The 27417-nt window shown below is 37.4% G+C and overlaps 2 protein-coding genes across 4 annotated transcripts in view; one reads left to right on the top strand and one right to left on the bottom strand.

Moving 5' to 3' along the window:
• The window catches only part of PFC1 (Ribosomal RNA adenine dimethylase family protein), a 47648-nt gene extending 27566 nt beyond the window's left edge, over positions 1–20082 (top strand). For 2 of the 3 annotated variants that reach the window (XM_088961873.1, XM_088961874.1), the window contains 4 exons: positions 7311–7363; positions 18853–18936; positions 19265–19375; positions 19476–20082. In XM_088961873.1, coding sequence (XP_088817999.1) covers positions 7311–7363; positions 18853–18936; positions 19265–19375; positions 19476–19541 — 314 coding nt within the window. In that variant the 3' untranslated portion in view covers positions 19542–20082. Of the gene's footprint in view, positions 1–7310; positions 7364–18581; positions 18666–18852; positions 18937–19264; positions 19376–19475 lie in introns of all 3 variants that reach the window. The other variant, XM_088961875.1, reaches the window with a different exon arrangement.
• Positions 20083–20398: 316 nt separating this feature from the next.
• LOC148880058 (AP2-like ethylene-responsive transcription factor SNZ) lies at positions 20399–21356 on the bottom strand. The gene has a single exon (XM_088961876.1). It carries the CDS (start codon positions 21148–21150, stop codon positions 20662–20664), a length of 489 nt encoding a protein of 162 aa, XP_088818002.1. The 5' UTR covers positions 21151–21356; the 3' UTR covers positions 20399–20661.
• Positions 21357–27417: the final 6061 nt, after the last annotated feature.

The following is a 27417-nucleotide window of genomic DNA, read 5'->3' as shown; positions in this document are numbered from 1 at the left end:
TCAAACATCTTGACAAAATTTAACTTCGTCTCCTCTTCCAATTTTTTTTATTTAATTCCTTAAGAAGAATCATGAGTTGCTGATTCAATACCCTTCCACAGAGCACAACTGTAGGTTTGATAAGCTTCACCTATGTCCCGGTTTAGGTTTCTACTTCCCCTATCTACATCTATTTAGTCAAATCTATCTTCTATAGAGTTAAGTTCGATGCAGTCCACTTATTCTTAAGTTTTAACTGAAATAGATGAAAGAGTCTCTCCAGTTTCAGTTAAATAGTAAGTCTCTACATACCCTTACCAGTGCCCCAAGTTTCTGGCTTGGCTAGTTGGACACACCATCTTTGACAAATGGAGTACACCTCTACCAGAAAAGATGGCAACCTTATCTATAACAACAAGATTTATCACAAATAAATCTTCTCTTAAAGAAAATACCTATGGATTATTAATTAGAAGTTTGCCCCATTTATCAAGTATGGGGTATACCCAAATCACTACCCTAAGATGCAAGCTTTTCATTCATTAAGCCTACTATTTCTGGGTACTAAGTTGGCTTCACAACACCAAATAATTTTAGTGTGATAACCATTCTCCTTTCATAGAGAACTAGTAATTCCCATAAAGGTTCAAAATTTCTCAATGTGTCAAACCATATTGACTGGTATGTATTGTTCCAACAAAAGTCTGATATAGGGAATGTGTAGAAATCATATGTTGCGTTTCTTTTCATATGTATCAAATAGATATGGGCTCGTATCGAGCTATTTTGGGTAGGGGTGCAAGTCGGGTGGGGTTGGGCTGGGTTTATGGTCAACCCAGACCCAAGCCCGAGGTCAAGCCCAGCTCACACTATAATTTGATGTACTTGAGTTGGGCTCGGCCCAAGTTGGGCTTGTGTTGGTCAATGAACCCGCTAACATTATATATGTATATATGCATTTATGTAAATATATATACATATATGTATGTATATATGTAAATATGTTTGCAAATATGTATGTATATAGGTATATATATATATACAAATGTATGCAAAATTTACGTATATATACATATGTATGTATGAATGTAAATAGTTGAGCTGAGCACAGGTCGGTTTGGACTACCTAAGGGTTAGGCCCAGGCTCAGCTCGGAAAATAAAAAAAGTCCGACTTCTTGGGCTTGAGGACTGAAAATCCAAGCCCAACTCGTGTAAAATTCCGGGCTGGGTCAGTTCAGGCTCAAGCTAGGTCCGCCTAAGTTGCACCCTTAGTTTTGGGTCTATATTGGCTAATACGGGCCCAAAACAGTCCGGTACAGCCCGATACACTTAATTTGTTTTGGGTCCCCTTCTCCATCATTAATTTTGTTAGTTACTCCTATATTTAAGTCTATCATCTCTCTCATTAATTAGTTATAATTACTCTTACAATTTAAAGCATAATTTTAAATTTGAATTTGAATTTTAGTGCCTAATTCAAATTCTCTCATTAATTTCATTAATTAATGATCCCCTCTCCCATTAACTTAGTTTTATTAGTTTGAATAAAAACTATAACTTTAGCTAGTAAGATTTGAGCCTTAATCATTAGGTTTTATCGACCATAAGTTCACCACTAGGCCACACCCATTTGTTTGTATATATATATATACACACACACACACACACGCACATTTTATATAAACCATTAAATTATGGTTTTTTTTTTACATTTAAATAACTTATTTACAATCATATAAAACTTGTAATTATTGTTATTAATAAATTTTCTATCATTTATTCGAGTTTCCTAGCATATTTATGCATATCTTGATTTTTTGTTCATATCTATGCATATTGGAAGTGTATCCCAATATGTCTCTTAAACTTGTCTTTCCGATACACTTTGCCTTTTTGATACTTTGAACCTTGATTACTAGTACAGATTGAATTTCTCCACTTTGTTTTGGTTCAACTTATTACCACATTTTACATTTATTTTGCTTCATTATGAACTGTTAAGGAATTTGGATTCAATATATTTGGATATTGAATTATTTGATCAATTGGCATATTGCTTTGCCCCACCCCCGATTCCCCCTGTAATGTGTAGTATATGTAATTGTCGGTAAATTAGGAAAGTTAGGATTTGATTGTTAGAGATTTGAATAAATTTAGGAGTCATATCCTAGGATTAAGGGAAAGAATTAGTCAATCCCTGATTGTGAGAGATTCTAGGGTTAGCCTTTCCTATCTTTTCTTATTTAGGTTGTATGCTCAATGTGTTTTAAAATTTAACAAAGAAAATATTTTCTCCTTTCTGTCCCTGTATATTTCGCTACATGGTATCAGAGCCTTAGGGTTTGATCATGAATTTTAAGGCCGTCATGGTTGGCTCCGGTTCAGCTTCTTCAGATGCTACCAGCGGTGTGACGTCTTCGGAGGGAGGTGTTTAGCCAGCGGCTGTTTCTCTTTCTGAGAATTCTCTTCAAATTAGCATTTACAAATTGAATGACAAAAATTATCTTAAGTGGTCTCAGTCCATGCGGTTGGTGATCGACGACAAAGGGAAACTCGACTATTTGAACGACGAAGTGAAACCACCAGCCACTGATGATCCAAAGTACGGGCAGTGGCATTCCGAAAATTCGATGGTTATCACCTAGTTGATCAACTCTATGGATCCGGTGGTTGGAAAATCATTCATGTTCCTACCGACGGATCGCGGTGTGTGGGAAGCAGTTAGGGAAACCTATTCGGATTTGGACAATCATTCACAATTGTTCGAATTGAATACCCGAATGTGGAAGATGCAGCAAGGTGAGTGTGAAGTAACAACTTATTATAATGAGTTGATGGTTGTTTGGCAGGAGTTGGATTTATTTGGAGAAGAAGAATGGGAAAGTCCGAGTGATAGTGCTCGGTACAAAAAGAAGATAGAAAGAGGTCGGGTATTTGTTTTCTTGCCTGGTTTGAATAAAGAACTCGATAAGGTTCGGGGACGTATCTTAGGGTGAAAGCCCTTGCCAACTATGAGAGAGGTTTTTCCGGAAGTGCGTAGAGAAGAAGCACAGCAGCAAGTATGTTGAAGAATGTTAGTGAAACAAAAACAGAGAATGAGGGGTCTGCTCTTGTGGCCCGAGGCGCAGACTTTGAAGGAGATAGACGAGGAGGAAAGCAGAGGCCTTGGTGTGACCATTGTAGAAAGTCGTGGCATACTCGGGAAACCTGCTGGAAGCTGCACGAGAAACCGACGGGTTGGAAGAAAAAACCAGGTAGTGACAACAAGTCAGGGGGAGATGTCCGCGCGTTTCAAGTGAACAATTCGGATCCAGGGCAGCAATCATCCTCAGAGTCTCTTCCTTTCACAAAGGAACAAATAGAGCACTTATATAAAATGTTTCAATCTCAATCTTTAGGAAATTCTAACCCATCCTGTTCTCTAGCTCAGTTAGGTAATTTTTTCACTGCAGCCATTGCTTGTACCAAGTCTAATGGCTCTTGGTTATTAGATTCAGGTGCCACTGATCATATGACCAGCACTTCACAATTCTTTTCTTCATATACACCTTGTGCAGGGAATCAAAAGGTTAAAATTGCATATGGTTCCTTTGCTACTATTGCTGGGAAAGGAACAATGTCTATTTTTCCTTCTTTAAACCTTAAAGATGTTCTGCATGTTCCTAACCTATCATACAATCTCTTGTCTGTCAATAAACTAACCCTTGATCATAATTGTCGAGTTAATTTTTTGTCTTCTCGTTGTGAATTTCAGATTTAACCTCGGGGGAGATGATTGGGGGTGTTAAACAGGATTGTGGCCTCTACCTCTTTAATAAAGGATCAACCTTTGGAAGGCAAGACCGACAGACTTGTTTCAATTCTATTTCTGTTTCTAGTGACAATGAAATTTTGTTATGGCATTATCGACTAGGACATCCTAGCTTTCAATATTTAAAGCATCTATTTCCCAAGTTATTCATGAATAAAAATCATTCAGTTTTCCAGTGTGAATCTTGTGAATTCGCAAAACATCATCGTGCTGTTTTTCCGTCTCAACCATATAAAAAATCAAAACCATTTACCATGATTCACAATGATGTTTGGGGTCCTTCTAGAGTGACAAATCTTTCTAGAAAACGTTGGTTCATTACTTTTATTGATGATCATACTAGGGTCACTTGGGTTTTCCTTTTGAAAGAGAAATCTGATGCTGAAACTGTGTTCAAAATTTTCTACAACATGGTTCAAACACAATTTCAGACTCAGATTAAAATTTTTCGAAGTAATAATGGAAAGGAATTTTTTAACACAGTGTTAGGGAATTTTTTTTGCTGAGAAAGGAATTGTACACCAAAGTTCGTGTAATAATACACTTCAATAAAACGGGGTGGCTGAAAGGAAAAACAAACTTCTTGAAGTTGTTAGAGCTCTAAATTTTAAAACTAAGGTTCCTAAGTATCTTTGGGGGGAAGTAGTTTTAACAGCCACTTATTTGATTAACAGATTGCCTACACGAATTTTGGATTTTAAAACACCCATACAGGTTTTCACTGACTGTTTTCCAAACTCTCAGCTAGTGACAAACATTCCCTTAAAAATTTTTGGAAGTGTGGCCTTTGTTCATAACCATGATCCTAAATGTTCAAAACTTGATCCAAAAGCACATAAATGTATTTTTGTAGGCTATCCCACTAATCAGAGAGGTTACAAATGCTTTGATCCAGTTTTGAAAAAGATGCTTGTGTCTATGGATGTCACCTTCTTTGAAGGAACCTCATACTACAGCAACTCCCATCTTCAAGGGGAGAGCAACACTAGTGAAGATGGTTTTTTAGATGGTTCTGATTTAATGTTTGATATTGTCCATAATGATGTTCCTCACAACCGGTCACCGAAAGAAAGTGAGGCAGAAAATACAAAATTAGTGGAAACAAATGAATTAAATATTGAAAATGTTGAGTCTACCAATGAACAACCTTTGGTAATGCCATCTCAAAATGAAAAAGCTAAAACAATAGAGATGCGTGCGAAACGGTATAAAGGTCTTGTATATTCAAAGGAATATCTAGCATAGAAAAGGAGAGGTACTATTCCGCAACATCAACAAGAATCTGATCAGAGGTTGGATCATGAAATTCATGATAATTCTTCAAAAGTTCTTGAAAATATTCCTCCAGGTAATTCTGAGTGAAATTCTTCTAGTCAGCTTGATCTTCCCATTGCTCTTAGGAAAGGTGTTAGGTGTTGTACAAAACATCCTCTGTCAAATTTTGTATCTTACAAAAATATTTCACCTTCATATTGCGCCTTTATTTCACAAGTATCTAGTGTATCCATTCCTAATAGTATCCAGGAGGCTCTAAATGTTCCTGAGTGGAAAGAAGCTATTTTTTAGGAGATGAGAGCTTTGGAAAAGAATGCTACTTGGGAGAAAGTGGATCTGCCGGATGGGAAGACAGTTGTTGGTTGTAAATGGGTATTTACTCTGAAGTACAACTCAGATGGATCCTTGGAGAGATACAAGGCTCATCTAGTAGCTAAAGGCTTTACTCAGACATATGGAGCGGACTACTCTGAGACCTTTTCTCCAGTGGCGAAGCTAAATACAGTTCAAGTACTCTTATCTGTTGCAGCTAATCTTGATTGGCCACTGAATCAGCTGAATGTGAAGAATGCCCTTTTGAATGGAGACTTGGAGGAAAAAGTATACATGGAGCCTCCACCTGGTTTCATTGAGAAGATTGAAACTAAGGTATGTAAGCTAAAAAAGTCTCTATATGGACTTAAACAGTCTCCCAGAGCCTGGTTTGAAAGATTCACAAGGTTTGTTAAAAGTCAAGGATATAGTCAAGGACAATTTGATCATACTCTTTTCACAAAGAGATCCACCAAAGACAAGGTCTAGGTTTTGATTGTCTACGTGGATGACATAATCTTGACTGGAGATGATATAAAAGAGATGAGCAGACTGAAGCAGAGCTTAGCCAAGGAATTCGAGATTAAAGACTTAGGCCAGCTAAGGTACTTTCTTGGAATGGAAGTGGCAAGATCAAAGAAGGGCATTGTGGTTTCGCAACGAAAGTATATTCTAGATCTCTTGAAAGAAACTGGAATGAGTGGTTGCAAACCTTCAGACACTCCGATAGAAGTTAATGCTAAGCTTGGAGAAGTTAAAGATGGGGTTCCAGTAGATACGGGTAGGTACCAAAGACTAGTTGGAAGATTGATTTACTTGTCACATATACGTCTTGATATTGCCTTCGCTGTGAGCATGGTGAGTCAATTTATGCACTCCCCGTATGAAGAACATCTTGAAGCTGTGTATCGAATTCTTAGGTATCTAAAAGGCACACCAAGAAAAGGACTCTTCTTCAAGAAAAATGAGAAGAGAGGGGTTGAGGTGTATACTGATGCGGATTGGGCAGGTTCAATTACTGATAGAAGGTCAACTTCTAGGTACTGCACGTTTCTTTGGGGCAATTTAGTTACTTGGAGGAGCAAGAAGCAAAGTGTAGTTGCTAGAAGAGTGTTGAGGCTGAATTCAGATCAATGGCTCAAGGAGTGTGTGAGGTTCTTTGGCTAAAGAGGGTTCTAGCAGATCTCAAGAGACCAATGAGTTTTCCTATGAAATTGTATTGTGATAACAAGGCAGCTATCAACATTGCTCATAATCCGGTTCTACATGACAGAACGAAACATGTTGAGATTGACAGACACTTTATAAAGGAGAAGCTTGAAGAGGGAATAATTTGCACTCTATTTGTACCAACCACGTAGCAAGTTGCAAATGTTTTGACTAAGGGCTTGTTGAGACGGCCATTTGAGCTTCAAGTTAGCAAGTTGGGCATGATAAATATCTTTGCACCAACTTGAAGGGGAGTGTCGGTAAATTAGGAAAGTTAGGATTTGATTGTTAGAGATTTGAATAAATTTAGGAAAGTCATATCCTAGGATTAAGGGAAAGAATTAGTCAATCCCTGATTGTGAGAGATTCTAGGGTTAGCCTTTCCTATCTTTTCTTGTTTAAGTTTATGCTCAATGTGTTTTAAAATTTAACAAAGAAAATATTTTCTCCTTTCTCTCCCTCTATATTTCGCTACAGTAATACCAAAAAAATAAATAAATACATACAACAATTATGGTTTGGAGTTTTATAATTATTGTCATGAATTTACATCAGTCATGGAATATGCCTTTGCTTGTATTACTAATGACATATTCAATTCGCACTCTAGAATTATGTAATATGAATTTTATTTCTGGTTGTCACTTTTATCTTGCACTGGGGAAAAACCAAATTCCTTGTTGTATGATTTTTCTAACAGAACTCCATGGTTATATCATCCAGATCCTGAATATAAATTTAAGGTCCTAAGGTCAAATTTCTTCCCTCAACCAAATGTAAGTAATTTTTTTCCTTGTTTCAGCAAGATGTTGGCTCTATAGGATTTTTCCATCTACATGTACTGCACTTCTTTGTTAATGCAAGTGACCAAAAGATTGATTTATTCAAGTGCTTTTGTCACCCATTCATCATCATGGCATTATGACTTTTACTTGCATTTAAAATTTTGAGAGCATTATTTGCATTTTTCTTTCTCTCCATGTGGAACTTTTCTTTTTCTTTTCCTTTTTTTTCTTTATTAGTAACAGTAGCAGAACAATATTAATAGAAAGAAGGGAGGTTGAGGAGAAACAACTTGCCCTAGGAAAAGGCAAAAGCACCCTGCGGACATATAAAAAAAGAAAAAAAAAAAAGAAAAAGAAACAGACACCCCAAAACCAACACAAAATTTCTTTCAAAATGGATATAAAACAATCAGTAGAAGGCAGGATACCAGAAATTCTATAAAATAAAAGACTGGCAACCATGAAATAGAACCCATATCAGAAGCATCGATGGGAGAACATAGAAACCAAGAATCAAGTACTCCAATAGCATGCCCAACCAGTCAACAACCAAACTTCATTCCAATCTTTCCATGAGAATCTGAGAAATGAAAATCAATAATGTAGCCAACTCCTTCCCCCTTCTTAAATCCTTGCTCTTCTTTCACTCCCTTGGAGTTCCTTCACTCCCCTACTCTCCTCCCTTCCTGTCTTAGTTGAAACTTTCTCTCCTCTCCCTTTTTTCCCTGTCCCTACCCCTACTCCTATATCTTCCTTGCAATTAATCTGCACCTTACATGATTAAGAAAAAAGAACTGTCTTTACCCTATTCTTCTGCTACCCTTTACCTGCTCCTTCCTCTATATCTAAATTCATGTCCCCTTCAAGGAGAAACAGTCTAATGTTTCTTATGCTTTATGGACTTGCATAGATATACTAAACAGTGATCTTTGCATCTGTGTGTCAATGCCAACATCTAATTAATTGATTTAGGCAGTCACTCTTAAGGAACAGAAAGATTTAGTGATAAAAGGGATTTCAATATAGAGTTGAAGGATAGGTTTTAAGGGTGCTGCAAGTAAATTGAATATAATGAAAGATTTTCTTTTTTTTCTTTTTTTTTTTATGGGTGTGGAGGGGGGAGGTATAGGGATTGGGTGGGAGGATGGTGATAGGGGGGAAATATGACTGAGTATGGGGTAAGCATCGGGGAAGAGAATAGGGTTTACAATAGATAATGAGGATGGAAAAGCAAAACAGAATAGCTGATCTGCATACGGATGATGCTAAATTTATCACAACAAGGGTAGAACGCATTATAAGGGGAGGTTATGAAAGGATTATAAAGGTCTTAGGTTATGAAGGGAGTTTTATGATTAAATTATTGTGTTTCTTTGAGAATTTTCTCTGTTTTCTTGTATCACAAAGAAAAAGTTCTTTTTTTCAATTTCCTTTTGTGGATTTAATAGGAATAAGACAATGCTATTGTTCTTTACCCTTCCACTCTTATCGCTAAGTTAGCAAGTAAGCTCCTTAGATTACATCATAGACTTGTTATATCATGGTCAAACCACTTCCTTGTCATCTCTTGAGAGATCAAATCATGGACAAGCTTTCTATTTCACTCCTTTGTTTAAAAATTAAGCTAGATACTGAAATGCTAAAATCATTTTAATATAAAATGTATAATAATAACCTAGATTGTTCCTATCCACCTTAGCAAACTTGCCTACCTACTTTCTTTCCACCTTTAGAATACCGATCAGGATTGCAAAGAACTTGGAGAAAATTATGAGAGATTTCTTGTGAGAACTGTGGGATGAAAGAAGAGATCATCTTATAAATGAGAACAGGTATGCAAACCTAAAGAATTGGGAGGACTTGGAATTGGGAATCTAAAAAAGAGAAATACAATTCTACTAGGAAAATAGCTCTGGAGATTTCCTTTAGAAAGAGATAGATTGTGGCACAAGGTAATTGGAAACATTCACAGTATGGCAGAAAATGGTTGGGATGCAACTTTGACAACTCATACTTGAGTTTCACTCAGTTTGATGTGAGTAATGGGGAGAGGGTCCTATTTTGGGAAGATCCTTAACAACAATTTCCTGGTTTCCCCTACTCTTTTCTTTATCCAATTACAAGGCTGAACCCATCTCAAAATTTGGTTTATCAACGGAACTTGGTATAAATTGGGATTTTAGGTTTAGGAGAGGCATGAGAGATTCTGAGCTTGATTCCCTTGTCCTCTTACTGTCTAAGTTGGTGAATGTTTTCTTGGACCCTAACTCTCTAGATGGAAGAATTTGGTTCCCTTCACCCAATAGCCTTTTCTCTTATGTTTTCTTCTTTTTGTCTTGTCAGAGTGGGGGAACTTTCCCAGTTAAAGAAATCTGGTTTAAACCTATCCCTCCTAAAGTACAAGCTTTGTGGTGCTCCTTGGGAAGATCAACACCTGTGGCTTGCACTTGCTACAGAAAAGAAGGCCAAACAAATGCCTTTCTCCTCATGTGTGTATCCTTTGCAAGGAAAGTGGTGAGACCCTTCCTCATTTACTTGTTGCCTGCCCTTTTGTGTCTTGTATATGGAAATGCATTTGTTCTCTCTTTGGTTGCAAATGGAATCTTCCACAGGATGTGGTAGGCCTATTCAATTCCAGTTTCTTAAGTCAACAAAAGAAGAGAGGAAGAGTTATGTGGAAAACAGTAAGAACAACGCTGACCTGGACTATATAGGAAGAAAAAAGAAATTAGAGAATTTTTAATGAGAAGAGCAAATTAAAGGAGAAACTGTTTGAAGCCATAACAGTAAGAACAACACATTGGGTAAAAACTTTGGATCTCTTTCGAGAATTCTCAACTGTTACGAAATTATAGGCTGTAAATATGTAGTATTAGCCCAATTAGGAATAGCTTGATTATAGGAATTATTCTTTCTTTGATTTTCTTCCTATTTTAGTATCTACAAGGCTGCATGATTTTCTTCCTTTTTTGTATATGCAAGGCTGTATGATTTTCTTCCTTTTTAGTATCTACAAGGCTGTATATATATGTACTATTTTCTCAATTGAAAGACATCAATTTCTTTCAATCCTTGTTCTATCACATGGTATCAGAGTTGGAGACACCAATTCCAATCTGAAACTAATTTCTGGTTTTCTTCCCTCCGCTGCCCAATTGAGCAGCTTTGAATTCTTTACGTTGCCCAAGTGAACAACACCTGCGATCTCTAGGTCACCCATTCCGAGTGACATCTGCATCTCACCGCCCCTACTAGTGGAAGCGGAATCCCAGATCGGCCTACCCACCTTCACCGGTCTCTTTTCCGATGATCGCCTCAGCCTCGGTGTTACTCCTGTGGTGTTTGTTTGCCCATCAGGAAAGTCTTTCTTCTCTGTTCTTTTTTTATACAATTGATATTTCGGTGCTGCCAGTTGTGGTTTCTTACTGTTTGGGTGTTGCATCTACTGCCGATTCTGTTTAAGTGTGTTTTATTGGCTTTGTCGGTTGTTAAAAGTTTATTTTCCTGTGTTTACGATGGCGGTTGAACAAAAGAACTTGGCTATGCCTAGTGTTATCCCCATTCTGTCTAAAATCACTAAACAAAAACTAAACGGAACTAATTATTTAGATTGGAGTAAGACTGTTCATTTGTATTTACGGAGTATCTCTAAGGACAACCATCTGACTAAGGACCCTCCTACTGATGAGACCCACACTGAATGGCTATGGATTGACGCTCAATTGTTTTTGCAAATCCGCAATTCTATTGAGAATGAGTACGTCGGTCATGTCTCTCACTGTGAGTTTGTAAAAGAACTAATGGAATATTTGGCTTTTCTATTCTCTGGTAAAGAAAATATTTCTCGTATTTTTTATATTTGCAAGACATTTTATCAGGTTGAACAACAGGATCAGTCTCTTCAGACCTAGTTCATGAATTTCAAATGCACTTATGAGGAATTGAACGGCTTGTTACCTTTCAGTACTGATATCAAAGTTCAGCAGACTCAACGTGAACAGATGGCTATTATGAGTTTTCTGGCTGGCCTTAATCCTCAATTTGATGGTGCTAAGTCATGGATTCTGTCTAATCCTGAGATTACCTCTTTAAAAGAGGTCTTTACTAGGGTCATTCGTACAGATACCGGTTCCCATACCTCACCTGTACAACAACCTAGTGCATTTGTCAGTCAGAATAGTGGATCAACTGGCCGGTCTCATTCTCAGAATAGTAGCAGAGGTGGCAGTAATAGTGGTCGAAATACTGGAACTCAGGCCACAGGGGAAGTAGTTTGATGCTATTGTCATGAACCAGGACACACTAAAAGGACTTGCCAGAAACTGCTAAAGAAAAACCATAAGTCTTCTGGGTCTTAGTCAGCTCATGTTGTAACTATGAGTGATGCTCCTCATCCATCGTCAGATCAGACCATTACAATTTCTGCAGATGATTATGCGGAATTTACCCAGTATCAAAACGCATTAAAGAACTCCTCTCAGTCCATCACTGTCCTTGCTGAGTCAGGTAAAACCAATACATGTTTTCTTTCTTCTTCCTCTCAGTGGGTCATTGATTCTGGTGCAACAGATCATATGACAGGTAATCCTAGTCTCTTTTCCACTTTCCAATCACACTTTTCCTTCTTCAGTCACCTTAGCAGATGGTTCTATTTCTTCTGTCCTTGGTTCTGGCACTATCAATCCCACACCAACACTTTCTTTGTCATCCGTATTGAGTTTACCAAAATTTTCTTTTAATTTGGTACTCTTAACTATTGTATCCCATTCTTTCCTGATCATTGTCTGTTTCAGGATCTTATGACGAAGAGGATTATTGGTAAAGGACGAGAATCAGGAAGTCTGTACATTTTGGATACCCAGGAACCTCAGACCATTGCCTGTTCCAGTACTTTATCTCCTTTTGAAGCTCATTGTCGATTGAGGCATCCATCTTTACCTTTGTTAAAGAAGTTATCTCCTCAGTTTCATGATCTTCTTTAGATTGTGAGTCTTGTCAGTTTGCAAAACATCATCGTCTATCGTCTGTTTATCGAGTTAATAAAAGGGCTAGTCATGCTTTTGAGTTAGTACATTCAGATGTTTGGGGACCTTGTCCTATTATGTCTAAAACTGGATTTCGATATTTTGTTACCTTAGTGGATGATTTTTCTCGTATGACTTGGCTTTATTTAATGAAATCTCGTTCTGAGTTGCTTTCACATTTTAAAACCTTTTGTGCTGAAATAAACACCCAGTTTGATGTGTCTATACAAACATTGCGAAGTGATAATGCCAAAGAATATTTCTCTGATTCCTTCCAGACTTACATGGCTCAGAATGGAATTCTCCATCAATCATCATGTGTTGATACTCCATCTCTAAATGGAGTGGCTGAGAGAAAAAATAGACATCTTCTTGAAACTGCTAAGGCTCTTTTATTTTAAACACATGTACCTAAACAGTTTTGGGCTGATGTTGTTTCTACAACGTGTTTTTTGATTAATCGCATGCCTTCCACTGTTCTAAATGATCAGATCCCTTATAAGATTATGTTTCCTAATAAATTTGTGTTTCCTATTGAACCTTGTATCTTTGGATGTTCTTGTTTTGTTCGTGATGTTCATCCGCAGGTTTCCAAATTGGACCCCAAGTCGTTAAAATGTGTCTTCCTGGGATACTCTCGTCTCCAAAAAGGGTACATGTGTTTTTCTCCTCTCTTGAACAGGTATCTTGTGTCAGCTGATGTTACTTTCCATTAACATCTTCCTTTCTTTACTGCTCCATCTACACCTGTGTCCACAAGAGGATGATGATCTACTAGTGTATCATATCACCGGTCCAGACGCTAGTGTTGTTCCAATACCCCCACCACCACCTTTTCAACCAAAACTACCTGTTACTCAAGTCTATTCTCGACGACCTAATCCTCCTGTGACAAGTCCGGCACCGGTCTCTTCTTCGTCATTGGATCCAATGCCCAATGATATTGATCTACCTATTGCTCTTCGGAAAGGTAAACGTCAGTGTACTTATCCAATTTCCTCTTATGTTACCTATGATCGTTTGTCCTCTACTTCTTGTTCGTTTGTTGCCTCTCTGGATTCTATAGGGATTCCAAAACTGTTCACTAGGCTTTATCCCATCCTAGGTGGCGTGATGCCATGCTTGAGGAAATGAATGCCTTGACTGAGAATGGTACTTGGGATCTGGTCGATTTACCTGCTGGTAAGAAAGCGGTTGGATGCAAGTGGGTCTTTGCAGTCAAATTTAATTCTGATGGATTAGTGGCTCGCCTAAAGGCTCGCCTGGTGGCCAAAGGCTATGCACAAACATATGGAGTGGACTATTCTGATACTTTCTCCCCTGTGGCAAAATTGACTTCAATTCGATTATTTATTTCTCTGGCTGCTACATATGATTGGCCACTTTACCAGCTTGATATTAAAAATGCTTTCCTATATGGAGTTCTTCAGGAGGAGGTTTATATGGAGCAACCACCTGGGTTTGTTGCTCAAGGGGAGTTTGGGAAAGTTTGTCGTCTTCGAAAATCGTTGTATGGACTAAAACAGAGTCCTCGAGCTTGGTTTGGAAAATTCAGTCAGGTAGTAGAGAGGTTTGGGATGAGGAAGTGCAAATCTGACCATACTGCTTTCTATAAGCAATCCACATTTAGCATCATTCTACTTGTTGTATATGTAGACGATATTGTTATCACTGGGAGTGACACAATGGGAATCTCATCCTTGAAATCCTTCTTGCAGAGTCAGTTCAATACTAAAGATTTGAGGCACCTAAAATACTTCTTGGGGATTGAGGTGGCAAGGAGTAAAAGAGGCATTTTCCTGTCTCAGAGGAAGTATGTTTTGGACCTGTTAACAGAAACTAGGAAACTGGGAGTCAAACCATGCAGTACTCCAATGCTTCCTAACCAACAATTCACAAAGGATGGAGATGCTTTTGATGATCCTGAACGATATAGAAGATTAGTTGGAAAGTTGAACTATCTCATAGTGACTCGTCCTGACATTGCTTACTCAGTTAGTATTGTAAGTCAATTTATGTCCTCTCCTACAGTGCATCATTGGGCAGCCTTAGAACAAATCTTGTGTTACTTGAAAGGAGGTCTTGGATGGGGGATACTGTATCGGAATCATGGTCACAATAATATTGAGTGTTTTTCTAATGCAAACTGGGCAAGTTCCACGATTGATCGAAGGTCCACTACTAGCTATTGTGTTTTTGTTGGTGGTAATCTGGTTTCATGGAAGAGTAAGAAGCAAAATGTGGTGTCGCGATCTAGTGCAAAATCTTAGTATAAAGCAATGGCACAAGTTTCGTGTGAGGTTATGTGGATTTCTCAACTCTTAACTGAGATCGGTCTTAAAGTCTCAGTTCCAGCGAAGCTATGGTGTGATAATCAAATTGCGATTCATATTGCTTCGAATCCAGTTTTTCATGAACGAACTAAACATATTGAGATAGACTGTCATTTCGTTCGTGAGAAAATTCAACAAAACTTGATCTCTACAGCATATGTAAAGACTGGAGAGCAGTTAGGAGATATCTTTACAAAAGCTCTTAATGGAGCTCGGATTTCTTATATTTGTAACAAGCTGGGCATGATTGACATCTATGCTCCATCTTGAGGGGGAGTATTACGAAATTATAGGCTGTAAATATGTAGTATTAGCCCAATTAGGAATAGCTTGATTATAGGAATTATTCTTTCTTTGATTTTCTTCCTATTTTAGCATCTACAAGGTTGTATGATTTTCTTCCTTTTTTGTATCTGCAAGGCTGTATGATTTTCTTCCTTTTTAGTATCTACAAGGCTGTATATATATGTACTATTTTCTCAATTGAAGGACATCAATTTCTTCCAATCCTTGTTCTATCACATCAACAAATGACATAATAAGATCCTGGACTGAAGTGGCACAAACAGTTAGACCTTTAGAAAGTGCAAAAGTGGTTTGGAAACCTCCATCTTTTAATAAGCTGAAGCTTAACTTTGATGGTAGCTCATTGGGTAAGGACAGGAATAGGAGGTGTTTTTAGAAACCATGAAGGAGTGGTGGTGGTGGCATTATTTTCAGGACCAATTTGGCTTTGGAGATTCAGTACAAGCTGAAGTAATGGTTCTCTTACATGGATTAAGGCTTGTTGTACAAGTTGGAGTAAGGGAATTGGAAGTGGGAGGAGATTCTCAGTTAGTCACATCTTGGTCCAAGAATAAAATATCAGCTCCATGGAAATACAGACATGATTTTAGGGAGATCAGCACCTTGGCAAAGAGATTCAATTCCACTTTTGGGTGGATAAGAAGGTTTGCAAATGGAATGGCAGATGTATTGGCAAAGCAAGGAACTGATAGAGATGGCTTGTTTTGGGCTAAATTGTAATCTGATGTATTTTGGGATGCTGGGAACTTATCAGCCTTTTTGGGAATTCTATGTAACTGTAATTTGATAAGCTCCTAGGGATGTCTGCCATCATTTTCTTCTGCTACAGCTTTCTTTAATTCTAATAAATTAATTTCTTCTGCTGATCAAAAAAGAAAAGAAAGAAAACCCAGATTGTTCCTGTATCCAACCGTGGATCAAAAAATAGAAATTAAAATTCCTTCAGAGGAAAAAAAACTAAAGAAAACTATAACTATGTATTAAAAACAGAAAAGGATCAAACTAATACAATTTGGCTATTTCTTTCAATACTGCAATAAGAGACTCACCCTCTTAGTGATCATTAGCCACATCCTTTATGTTTTTTGAGTTTCTACAAATGATAACCGCACTACTAAACCATCTTCAATGCTCTGCACTTCAATGACCCCCTCAAAACTTGGTTGCTAGCTGGTTGAATATTAACACCTTATCCACTATTGAACTCCCTAAATTCACTCCTGGAATTTGAAACAAGAGGTCTTGAGAAGAGGATCGACCCATGAAGATATTGATATTTCAAAATCCTCCATCACCAGGACCTTTGGATTTCTTGCTTATGCCTAGGAACCTCCAACTTCTTTTTTTAATCAGACATCTCCTGTTAGAGCTCCCTTAATGACTCTCCTTCCCATTTTTTGGATGGTGAATTCAAATGAAAATTTTGTTAAAGAAAAAAGGTAATCGTGCATCCAAAAAGGGTGATGTGATAACACCTTACCAGCAAGAAACAAAGAAACTTAAAATTTCAAATTTATAAATCAAGTAGTCCCTCCAGACAGCTGTAAAATATACCAAAAGTCTGACCTGAAAGAACTCCATGAACATTAGCAAAATCAGGAAGGATCAAAATCCAATTGAGAATTGTATTTCCAATTTCCAGGTTCTTTTTCATTCTTTCTGGATGCCATAACAAACCACAAATGGTATGCAACTCCAGAAGATCTTTGCCTTCTTTCTCCCATGTAAAACATCCCTCTCTAAGCAAAAGGTCTTCTGAAACTTGGTTGCCAAATAACGGATCCGTTACTAACCTCAAAAGTCAAAACAAAAGCTCCTATTAAGCTTACAATCTGTGATGGAACTATCACAGAGCACCAAATATGCGCTGCCACATCTGAGATAGGTAACCCACTTGCAGTATAATTTCCTTTGAACCTTCATAATTGCTTTGAATAGTTCTCTTCTATTACAAGAGGAACCCTGCAGCACTGAACTGATATAGAAGGTGTTTGACATCGGTGCTGGGAACTCCACACCATTTTCTCATAAAAACGGTGTTGGACATGTGGAGTTGTAAGCATTTTTTGTTTGGAACTGGTGCTGCCACATAGGCGTTTTCTGAGAAAACAGCACTGGTTTTGTTTGGTACCAGTGCTGGCAGCAAGGTTTTCAACATTGATCTATGTTATCCAACGTCCAAGATGATGCCACATCATTGCACCGCTGGCAGCAATGCACCGTTTTCTCAGAAAACATTGAATTTGACATTGCTCCAGACCACACTTTCCCGATTTCCAAGGCGTGGTCTAGAGCAACATTTTTCTGGAAAAACGGTACCAAACAAGAGAGCGTTGTTTGAAGCACCGCTTTCTCTGCTGTGGCAGCTACGTGGCACAGTTTTCTCAGAAAAATGGCATTGATGCCAAACATCTCCATAATTCCTCCCTTCAAATAGTTAAAAGAGGTTCTTCTAGACCAATTGTGTGCAAAGAAATACCCTTGCTAAAATGATGCATAAGAAAATGGATTTGGGCCATGTTTGGGAGTGCTTAAGATTAAGTGCTTATTTGCGGCATTAAGCATTTCTTGGTGTTTAGGAAATAAGTCTAAAATAATTGCTTATTTTAAAAATAAGGGCTTACTTTTTAAGCCCAAATGTCCAGCTTTTTTTAAGTGCTTATACAATAAGCACTAATTCAATTTTTTTCTTCCAAAATTATCCCTAGTTAAATTTTAAGAACCATTTCTAAATTATCCTTAGTTGAATTTTATAAAAGTACTATTTTCACAAAAGTGCTTTATAAAAGTACTTTCGTAAAAGTGATTTTATTAAAGTGATTTCATTACTTCTATAAAAGTGCTTTCATAAATAATCCTTAGTTGAATTTTATAGAAGTACTATTTTCGTAAAAGTGCTTTATAAAAGAACTTTTACGAAAGTGCTTTTATAAAAGTACTTTCATAAAGGTGCTTTTATTAAAGTGATTTCATTACTTTCATAAAAGTGCTTTCATAAAAGTACTTTCGTAAAGCTTGAAAGAAAATGAAGGACAAAATCATCACAAATGCTTATTTAAGTGCTTATTGGAGAAAAAGACTACCAAATGCCCAATGTGAAATAAGTGCTTATTTTTTAGGGAAAATCCCACTTTAGTACCCTAAACTTTGGGGGTAGTGTCAAGTTATACCCGAACTTTCAAATGTGTCACTACAATACCTAAACTTTCAAAAAGTGCCAAGTTGGTCCCTGTTGTTAATCGACCGTCAGTTATCTGTTGAAAATGTCAAAACTACCCTTCAAAAGAAGACACTGTTCGTTGTCTTCTACCTTGAGACTGAACCAGTTGAGGTGTTTGAGATTCTATACTAATGAAGTCATTGTCTTCTACCTTTAGATCTGAAACACATTCTTGTCTGGTTATTTCTTTGCTTTCAGTTATTGTTTCCTTCTATCATATTTCATGTTTTTTCTCTCTTTTTCTTTGAAGATAACCGGTTCAATCTCAAGGTAGAAAACAATGAACAGTGCCTTCTTTTGAAGGGTAGTTTTGACATTTTCAACAGATAACTGACGATCGGTTAACGACAGGGACCAACTTCACACTTTTTGAAAGTTTAGGTACTGCAGTGACACATATGAAAGTTCGGGTACTAACTTGGCACTACCCCCAAAGTTCAGGGTACTAAAGTGGAATTTTTCCTATTTTTTAAAATAAGCACTTGAAAAAGTTGAGTGCCAAATGCAAATAAGTGTTTATTTGAATAAGCACTTGTTTTTAACATATGCACGAAAATGAGGACTGACTGACCTTGATTGGTGTTTTTCATTTTGCAGGTTGATGCTGCTGTTGTTACATTTAAGCTCAAGGAAGCTGCAGAATATCCACCAGTTGCCTCCACTAAAAGCTTCTTTTCAATGGTTCTTCCCTGCCTTTATTATACTTCGTCACCTAGATACTTTTATTATAAAAAAGTTCAATACATCACTATGTATTCCATGTTCCAAACATTCTGCCATTTGACCAAACCACTTTTTAGCCCTTGCAATCTGTGACCATTGTTTTAATGAATATAGTGGGAAAACCTCACTAAAGAACAAGCATCACATATTTTCTGGAAGAAAAGATTCCCATATGAGGTTGTTCTGTTGTTCATGCACTGACAATGTAATTGACATTTATTTTTCTGAGAACCATCATCCTTGTTAGCACAGCTTCTTTTAACAAATTGTTCCATTGCACACTCAGGTCAATTCTGCATTCAATGGAAAGCGTAAGATGCTGCGAAGATCACTCCAATACATATGCACATCGCTTGAGGTTGAACAAGCTCTGGAAAGTGTTGGTCTTCCAGTTACGGTAAGTAATAATAAAAATGATGCACATCCCTCGCTGACTTTTCCTCTGATCTATGGTTTTGACGAATTATCTCTATTTTATTATGAAATTACACATGCAGTCAAGACCAGAGGAGCTAACACTGGATGATTTTGTGAGACTGCATAACCTCATTGTGAAAGGTTAACATTCTTGGCTGTGTCAAAGAACTGGTCCAACCGGTGGCATCGTGGAGACGAGGCATGCAAACTTCAATATTTCACATAATTGCGGAAACCGCACAAATTTGACTGAGACAAGGAATTCAAATTTGAAAGTCATACTCGTCTAATATGTTCTTTGGCCTATATGCACTCATGTTGGGAAGGTTCATAGGAACGTGGATTTCAGTGTACTAGTTTCCCTGAACACTTTCATTTGGGTGTCTTTGGAAGGATAATGGAGATAATTTGGATTCCAGAACCAGCCTGACCGCTTCTCAACAGGTCAGTGAATGTGAATGCTCGATATCCCTATTTTTGCAACATAAGGTCTTGTATTATGATCATGCACTATTACCTCTTTAAACAAAGAACTAAAGAAAGAGATACTGCTCCTTCTGAACTCTATATATTTTTTTTATTAAAGTTTTGTAAACTGTAAGTGTACAGTGTTCACATTGTCGGTTTATTATTAGAAATGAAATCCAAATTTTCAAAATAAGAAAAGAAATAAATGAAATAAAGAAATGCTGATCAGAGAAAATTCAGAAGCTTAATTATCAATAGCCTTAAAGCATGCTTGCATACTTGCAGATGCCTTTGGGAACCATTTTTTAGATGCTTTTTATATCATAAATTGTGAGTGGTACATCGTGATGATGTTAATACAGATAGAAAAGCATTCATGTTAATTATACCTGAAATCTGGATTCATATGTTCCTCAGCAGACTGCAATTCCATAATAACTGAACTTGGGTTTAATCCTCCCAACTTACGGCTGTTAGTTGTTACTTGTTACTTGTTACATTGTAATTTTCCAATTACAGTGCAGCAATTGAAACATGATATAAACACCTCTTATTTTCCAAATTAATTGTCTAACTGTAACTGTGTCTCTTGTTTACTCCTGTTACACGTCAAAGGCAAAAGCCATTCAAAGAAAGAAGGTTTTCCTACTTGGGCCACTTTAGGATAAACAGACCAATCAGCCTCACATGGTTTCTGGCATTTGCCGAGTTAAGCATCGCACACACTTAATTGGGGCAAAACATAAACAAAAAGTTGCCCTGATTAATTGATATTGATGTTTTGATCATATGAGCTTCTCAACCATGGAACTGGAAGATGAGATCCAAAGATCTCAAGCGCGTTGCATTAGGATCAAACGCCGGAAATTCCTTGGCCAAATCATTATCATATGCAATCCGCTGTTCTGCCGCCGCTACACGCGAAAACGAGCGTGGGCGCTTGCGGCGCTTGTTTTGAAGAAAGCAGTCCCTCATCTGTTCTTCGACCTTGTCGATGATAACACTGGAATTCCGTTCCCCTGCTGCTTCAGGCTTGTTGTCCACGACCTGCATCGGCTCGTCTTCTCCGACAGCTGAAGAGATGGAATCCTCGCCCACGAGAGGCTGCGACGACTGGAACCGTCCAAGGAAGGCAGTGAGATGGTGGTGAGCATTTTGGAGCGAGGAATAGACTTGGAAGACTTGTGAAGAGTCAGTTGTTGATGGGAGCTTTTTCGCCATTAGGGTTGCGTGCTCTAAAGCTGCGACGAGTTCCGACAGTGGCTGAATCTCCGGTTCGACTTCCATTTCTTTCTCTCCTGTACTCTGTGAAACTCGCGATTCTTCTTCCCCGTCGTATGGTTTCCGCTTCTCTCCCGGTCTCGGTTTTCTTTTCTGCGGAGTGCGGATTACTCGGAGGCAGCCCGCTCTCCACTCTCCAGAAAACGCCGGCCTCAGTCCAGTCTGGACATAAGAAGCGGTGGGACTTCTATACGGGAGACGAGGGTCCTCAGCCTCAGAGGAGAGGAGGGTTCGACAGTTCTATATGGCAAAGGAATCTTTAACGTGGCACCCAAGGATCCACGTGGAGCAGCATCCACGCGTCTAACGTATCACATTACGAGACCGGAACTACTCCTCACACACAGGGCGCCTCACACAGGGAACATCTCTCATGAATAATATAATATGTAAGTACGGGAGATGCTTCAATGCATGGTAGGATGTACATGTGAGATTGGTGTGAGGCGTTCTGTGTGAGTGGTCTCCCGATTGATCACATGTGAGGTTGGTGTGAGGCGCCCTGTAATTGATCACATTGCACGGCAAGTTACATTTACGTGGCAGTGGCACTTTCTTTAATGCAGTTTTTTTTATTTGCTCTCTACTCTAACCCCTACCCGCCTTCTACGTTCAAATTAGCCACCACAAAATTGTCCCCCACATCATCTCACAAAACATCTCCGCCTGTATTGAAAACATCTCCCAACGATGAATCAACTCGCAATGGCCGATTGTACTTTAATTAATGTGAAGAGACAAATTCGCCATCTCTTTGGGGTAAACGAACGTATTCGTCATCTCTGTAGCTTCTTTTTATGTAGGATAAAATATAAAAGCTTCCCCCTGAAAGTTTTTGACATTCATAATAATCCTCTCCTTGTAGTATCACTTTAGCATTGTTGCCATTGCTCCAGAAAAAACAGCACTACATCAGTGTCATATCAGAAAAAAGGTGTTCCAGGAAACAGATATTTGAATCATTTTTCCATAAAAATCGTGCTCCAAGCCATGTCTTAGAAATTGGGAAGGCATGCTTTGGAGCAACGCCAAATTTTGCATTTTTTAGAGCTGCAATTCGTTACTGCTAACAGGAATGTGAGGTGGCACTGAATAATGGGTACCAGTGCTGAAAACGTTTCATGGAGCATTGGTACTAAATAGAAAAAATTGTTGTTGCTCCAAAAAACATTTTACCTGACAGCAACGGTTCTAAACAAAAAAAAAAAAAAGATTATTTTCTCAGAAAATTATTTTCTCAGAAAACGGTGTTGCATCTGCAGCATCGATGCCAAACATATACTTAATAAAAGGGTAAAATACGTATTGTCCCCTTACGTTTGTTATAAATAATTAAACCTCCCCTCACCTTTAAACGTTGCAAAGACCTCGATAAAATTTGTTTACTGATCCCTTCAGTTACTCGCATGTTAGAAACTTACAGAAATATAAATCTATTAGCTTTGAATTTTTTAAAATATCCAAATTACCCATGAATCATGCCCGGGTGAAATACTTATACCTCTCTTAATGTTTCTCATAAACACTTAAACCTCCCCTCACCTTTAAACGTTGCAAAGACCCCTGTCAGTTCAAATTTTCAAGTAAGAAAAGACTAAATGAGCAAATATGTTGTTCTTATTCTTGAAATGTGACCCTATCTGAGAGTAATTCAAACTTAGAATTCTTTATTTCTGTGGGACCTGCAATTTGACAACAATGCATTCAAAACCAATGTAATGTGCAAATAACGGAAGGGATCATTAAGCAGATTTTACACCAAATGTCAGGAGAGGTTTTTGCAACGTTAAAAGGCGAGGGGAGGTTTAACTACTTACGAAAAACATTAGAGTTAGAGGAGCTATAAGTATTTTACCCAGGCATGATTCATGGGTAATTTGGGTATTTTAAATTTTGGATCAATAGATTTATTTCTGTTAATTTTCTAGTGTGCAATTAATGGAAGGAGTTAGTAAGGTGTAAAATGGGCTGTGCTGGACCGGCATGGCACGACCCGCCTACGGCCTATGGGTCGTGCTGCCCTCCCTAAGGATAATTTGGGGGGTTAGCCCGCCATGGCCCATGGCCCAAGCCTATGCGGACCCATGCCATGCCACGGACCTAGGTTGTGCCGAGCTAGGCTACAAGCCAAGCCTTGGGCGTGGGCCAAACTAGGCCAGATTGTTTTTTTGACATTTTTTTTTTTGGGGGGTCGGCCCGCCACGGCCCAATCTTCTGCAGACCCATGCCATGCCATGGGCCTCGGCCGTGCCGAGCTGGGCTACAGTTGGGTGCGGGCCAAACTAGGTCAGATTGGTTTTTTTGACATTTTTTATTTTTTTATTTCTTTGCTAAGTAAAACTAAAATATTTAACTTTCCTTTGAGAACTATTTGAAAAATAAGAAATCTAACAAAAAATGAAAAAAAAATACTTAACCAAATAAGAAGTCAAAGTGACAAAGACTCAAAGTGAATAACAAAATTGGAAGAAAAATAAAAATTTTATTTCATTTAAATTTGAATGATACAAAGCATATAATGGTTGGATGAAAGAAATATAAAAATTGGAAAATGGAATAAGTTAATAAAATATAAAAATAATACAATATAATTACAAATTGAAAATAAAAATTACATTATTAAAAAATATCAAATAAAATTAAAACAAATTTTACAATAATTTGAAAAAAAAATGTTATACAACTATTGAGTATACAAAAAATATTGACTTCATCATTTTGTCGTATTGTTCTTGACTTTGATCATTTGTTTTAGGTGAAACATCAGGTGTAGTGTCATGCCCTCCTTTGTCTTGTAATCTATTTTCAACATCTAGTAAATCTTTAAAGTATATGCTTATCTCTAGACTTTCATCATTCATACAACTTCTTTTGTCGTCCAACACCCTAATACCTACACTAAAACAAGACTCCGATGGAACTGTAGACATCGGAAGGGTTAGTAGAACATGTGCCATGTGGCAAGAATTGGATAACTTTTTGCATGTTAACTCCACTAGGCTATAATATCAAAATTATTTGTTTCCTCCGAGGTGAAGGAAACACCTAAAATAAAAAAAAAAAAATTGTTTGTAAATAAAAATTAAGTTTAGTAAATGAACTTGTTATCGAGGCAATGGATTTTTACCTTTTATTAAATAAAAAAGTTTTTCTCTTCCACTACTGGACTCGAGTTTAGAAGTGGAAGATGCAATTGTGCAATTTGTAAAATTTTTATTATTCCTTGTTACTTCATATTCATATAAACTATACATTTCAAATAATAAACTATTAATTTCTTCTTTTTTATTTCCAATTTCAATATTCATATTTCCACAATATGTTTCAAGTAAAATATTCTAAACCATCTTTCCTAATTATTTTATTTAAAAGCCAATTTTAATCAATAAAATGACTGGTAACACAAATATAACTTATGTTAAATTTAGAAGTCCAAATATCAGAAGTAATTGTAATTTAGAATTAAAATTTGATAGCATATAAATTAAATTTTGTTTATATGAATAAAAAAAAATTAAAGCATCTGGTATAATAGTATTCCTAGAAACTTCTTTAAATTGTGGATTTATAGTATTACGTAACCATTTTTCAAGTTTAGTATCTTCAGCTAACAAAAATGGTTGTTCAACATGTACAATGTATTTTGATAATTCTTTCCTCATTTTTTCTTGAGAGTAACCCCCTGTCCCATTTGTGTTTGTGTTGTTTCTCTCCCTCATTCTTCTTTCTCATCGGTGAACAAATATCTACCCAAATGGTTAGTACTACCCTTGCTACAATAGCTAAAGTCTTTCCAACATTTTTGGCAAACAACTCTTTTTCCATTCCCTTGAATCTCCTCTATTTTAAATATTTTCCAAACCGGGCTAATCAACTTAGTGGCCTTCTTTTTCTTGCCACTAGTATTAGTACTAGGGGTGGAAGTTCAATCAGTATCAATAGCATCTATATTGGTGCTAATACTATCATGCTACGACTAAATATCATTAACATTGGACATGTTGGGGGATTGGTTTTGGGAGGAGACGATCATTTTTTTAATTCTAAACAAATAAAAATTAATTTAATTGTACTTACCCAGATTGCCGGTTCAGAATCCCAACTTGATTTCAACAGTTGAAGCCTTTCAACTCCAAGAGTCCAAGCCTCTCAAATTGCTAACTTGAGAGTTGAGATACTTGAACTGTTAAGCAAGCTTTCTTCATGTTAAAACTTCAATAAAGTTGAAAATTGGAGAATCATAAAATGTATAAGAGATTAAGAGGTTGAGACTTGAGAGAGCATGAGAACTAGAGAAGATATTAAGAGAATTGTTGAATTTGTGTGATGAGAATGGTGGAGGATAAAGCTATTTATAGAAATTGAAAATAATTCAATTGCCCAAAATACTCTAAACAATAGTCATCTTTTAGTTGTTGGAAGGGGTATTTTGATCATTGTAAAGTTATTTATCACTTTACTCAAAATTCCCCCCAAACTAGCTATTATATAACTGTTAGGGGGCATTTGTGTCATTCTTCCCCCCCCCCCTCCACCCCCAAAACCAAAATACATAAATACCCCATATATAATTGTTTATAGCTGTTGGGGGGGTATTCCTATAAACCCCCCCCCCAAAAAAAAAAAACTGAAACTACTCGTTGGGCACCCCCCCCCCCAAAAAAAAAAAACTGAAACTACTCGTTGGGCACCCCCCCCCCAACGGCTGGTTCATCGGGTTGCCCAAGCGCAGCCCGCTATAGGCCTGTAGGCGGCACGACACGACTTTGCGTGTCGTGCCATGCTGGCCCATGGGCCTGGAACCCTAGGCCCAACATGGCCCAAACCATTGTACCAGGCCTGGCATGTCCCGTGTACCGTTGTGACAGGCCAGGCAGGCCCAAATTCGGGTCGGGCTGTGTTGGGCCACCCGACATGGCCCAATTTACATCTCTAAGATTTTATGCCAAAGGTCAAGGGAGGTCTTTGCAACATTTAAAGGTGAGGAAAGGTTTTAAGTACTTATTAGAAACATAAGGCGTGGTATAAGTATTTTACCCTTAATAAAAAGCTCCCATGTAGTTGTAGTTATCTTCCTTCCATCTTTGTCCCGCTAACAGGATTTCAAAGTTACCAAAATTATCCTTACAATTTATTAGGTATCTTTCAATATAATTATAAATATCAGATTTGTCCTTTAAAACTTTATTAGACCTAGGCCCATTTGGTGCATCTTTCCGTGCAAGTTGTCGATTTTTTAAAAGCCCAACAGCTCGTATTTGCTTTTCTTCTATTTGATTGGAGGAAGACTTACGAAATGACACCCTAGTTTTTAATTTTTTATAGAATAAAAATTACTTTATTCTTTTCAATTTTATTGGGAGATTTTTTAATTAAAAGTGAAAAATTCTTTTGAGATATTTTAATAAAGAATTGATAGATATAAGGGCCATATAATTTTGAAAAACTAATGCATTTATCCAAAATTTTCCTCCAAGACAATAATGAAAGGAAGATAATTGCAGGTTTTTTTCAACACTACAGGAGTGTTTTTGTAAAAAGGAAACCTCTAACACTCCTCGACTCCGTATTGGTGTTGCGAGCCACCGTACCCCTTCTGTTTTCCAATAGATCGGTGACGGTGAACATCCAAACCAATGACAGAAAAACAGAGAAAACCGACCGAACTATTAACTAAAACTCATTTCATTACGACTCCAGCCCCCTGAAACCAAGATTTCTATGTCATTCCGGTTGACGACAGCTGAAATAGCTGAAGTGTAATAATTGACCCAATTTCAGCTTCAGCCATTAAGGAGTTTGCAACCTTCTGAATAACTTATTTACAAAAAGACAAACAATAAGTCATTCAATTCAGCTACTTCAGCTGTTATCAAACAGCACCGTGATTCCATCTTAATTCCAGCTATTTGTATCTTTGTCCTAGTACTCTCTATTAAGGGCTTGTCCTCTTACCTTTTTCATCTAAATTATCCTCAACGTGTATTATAAAGATTTGGTAAGATTTCCCCATACCCCTTCGTGAAAAAGCAAGCATGAACATATTTTCTGTATGTATTCTTTTCTTTTTTTCATCAAACTATAAGTCCTTAGAATCATGCTTTCACTCTCGTATATATGTCCCACAGGCCACAGAGAAACTAAACCTGCAGATGCATCGGCTGTTTAGGAGAATTCTATTTTGGGTATTGATTCAAATGTCCCTATATTAACTGAACTATTTGACAGTGTTCTATGTTACCGCCAGCATGAGCACATTTTGAGTTGTAGAAC

This window comes from Nelumbo lutea, chromosome 1 (genome assembly GCF_056320005.1).
Source record: "Nelumbo lutea isolate HS-2025 chromosome 1, American lotus-T2T, whole genome shotgun sequence".
NCBI lineage: Eukaryota > Viridiplantae > Streptophyta > Magnoliopsida > Proteales > Nelumbonaceae > Nelumbo > Nelumbo lutea.
Note: the sequence above shows the minus strand (reverse complement) of the source record. Positions and strands in the feature narration are given on the sequence as shown.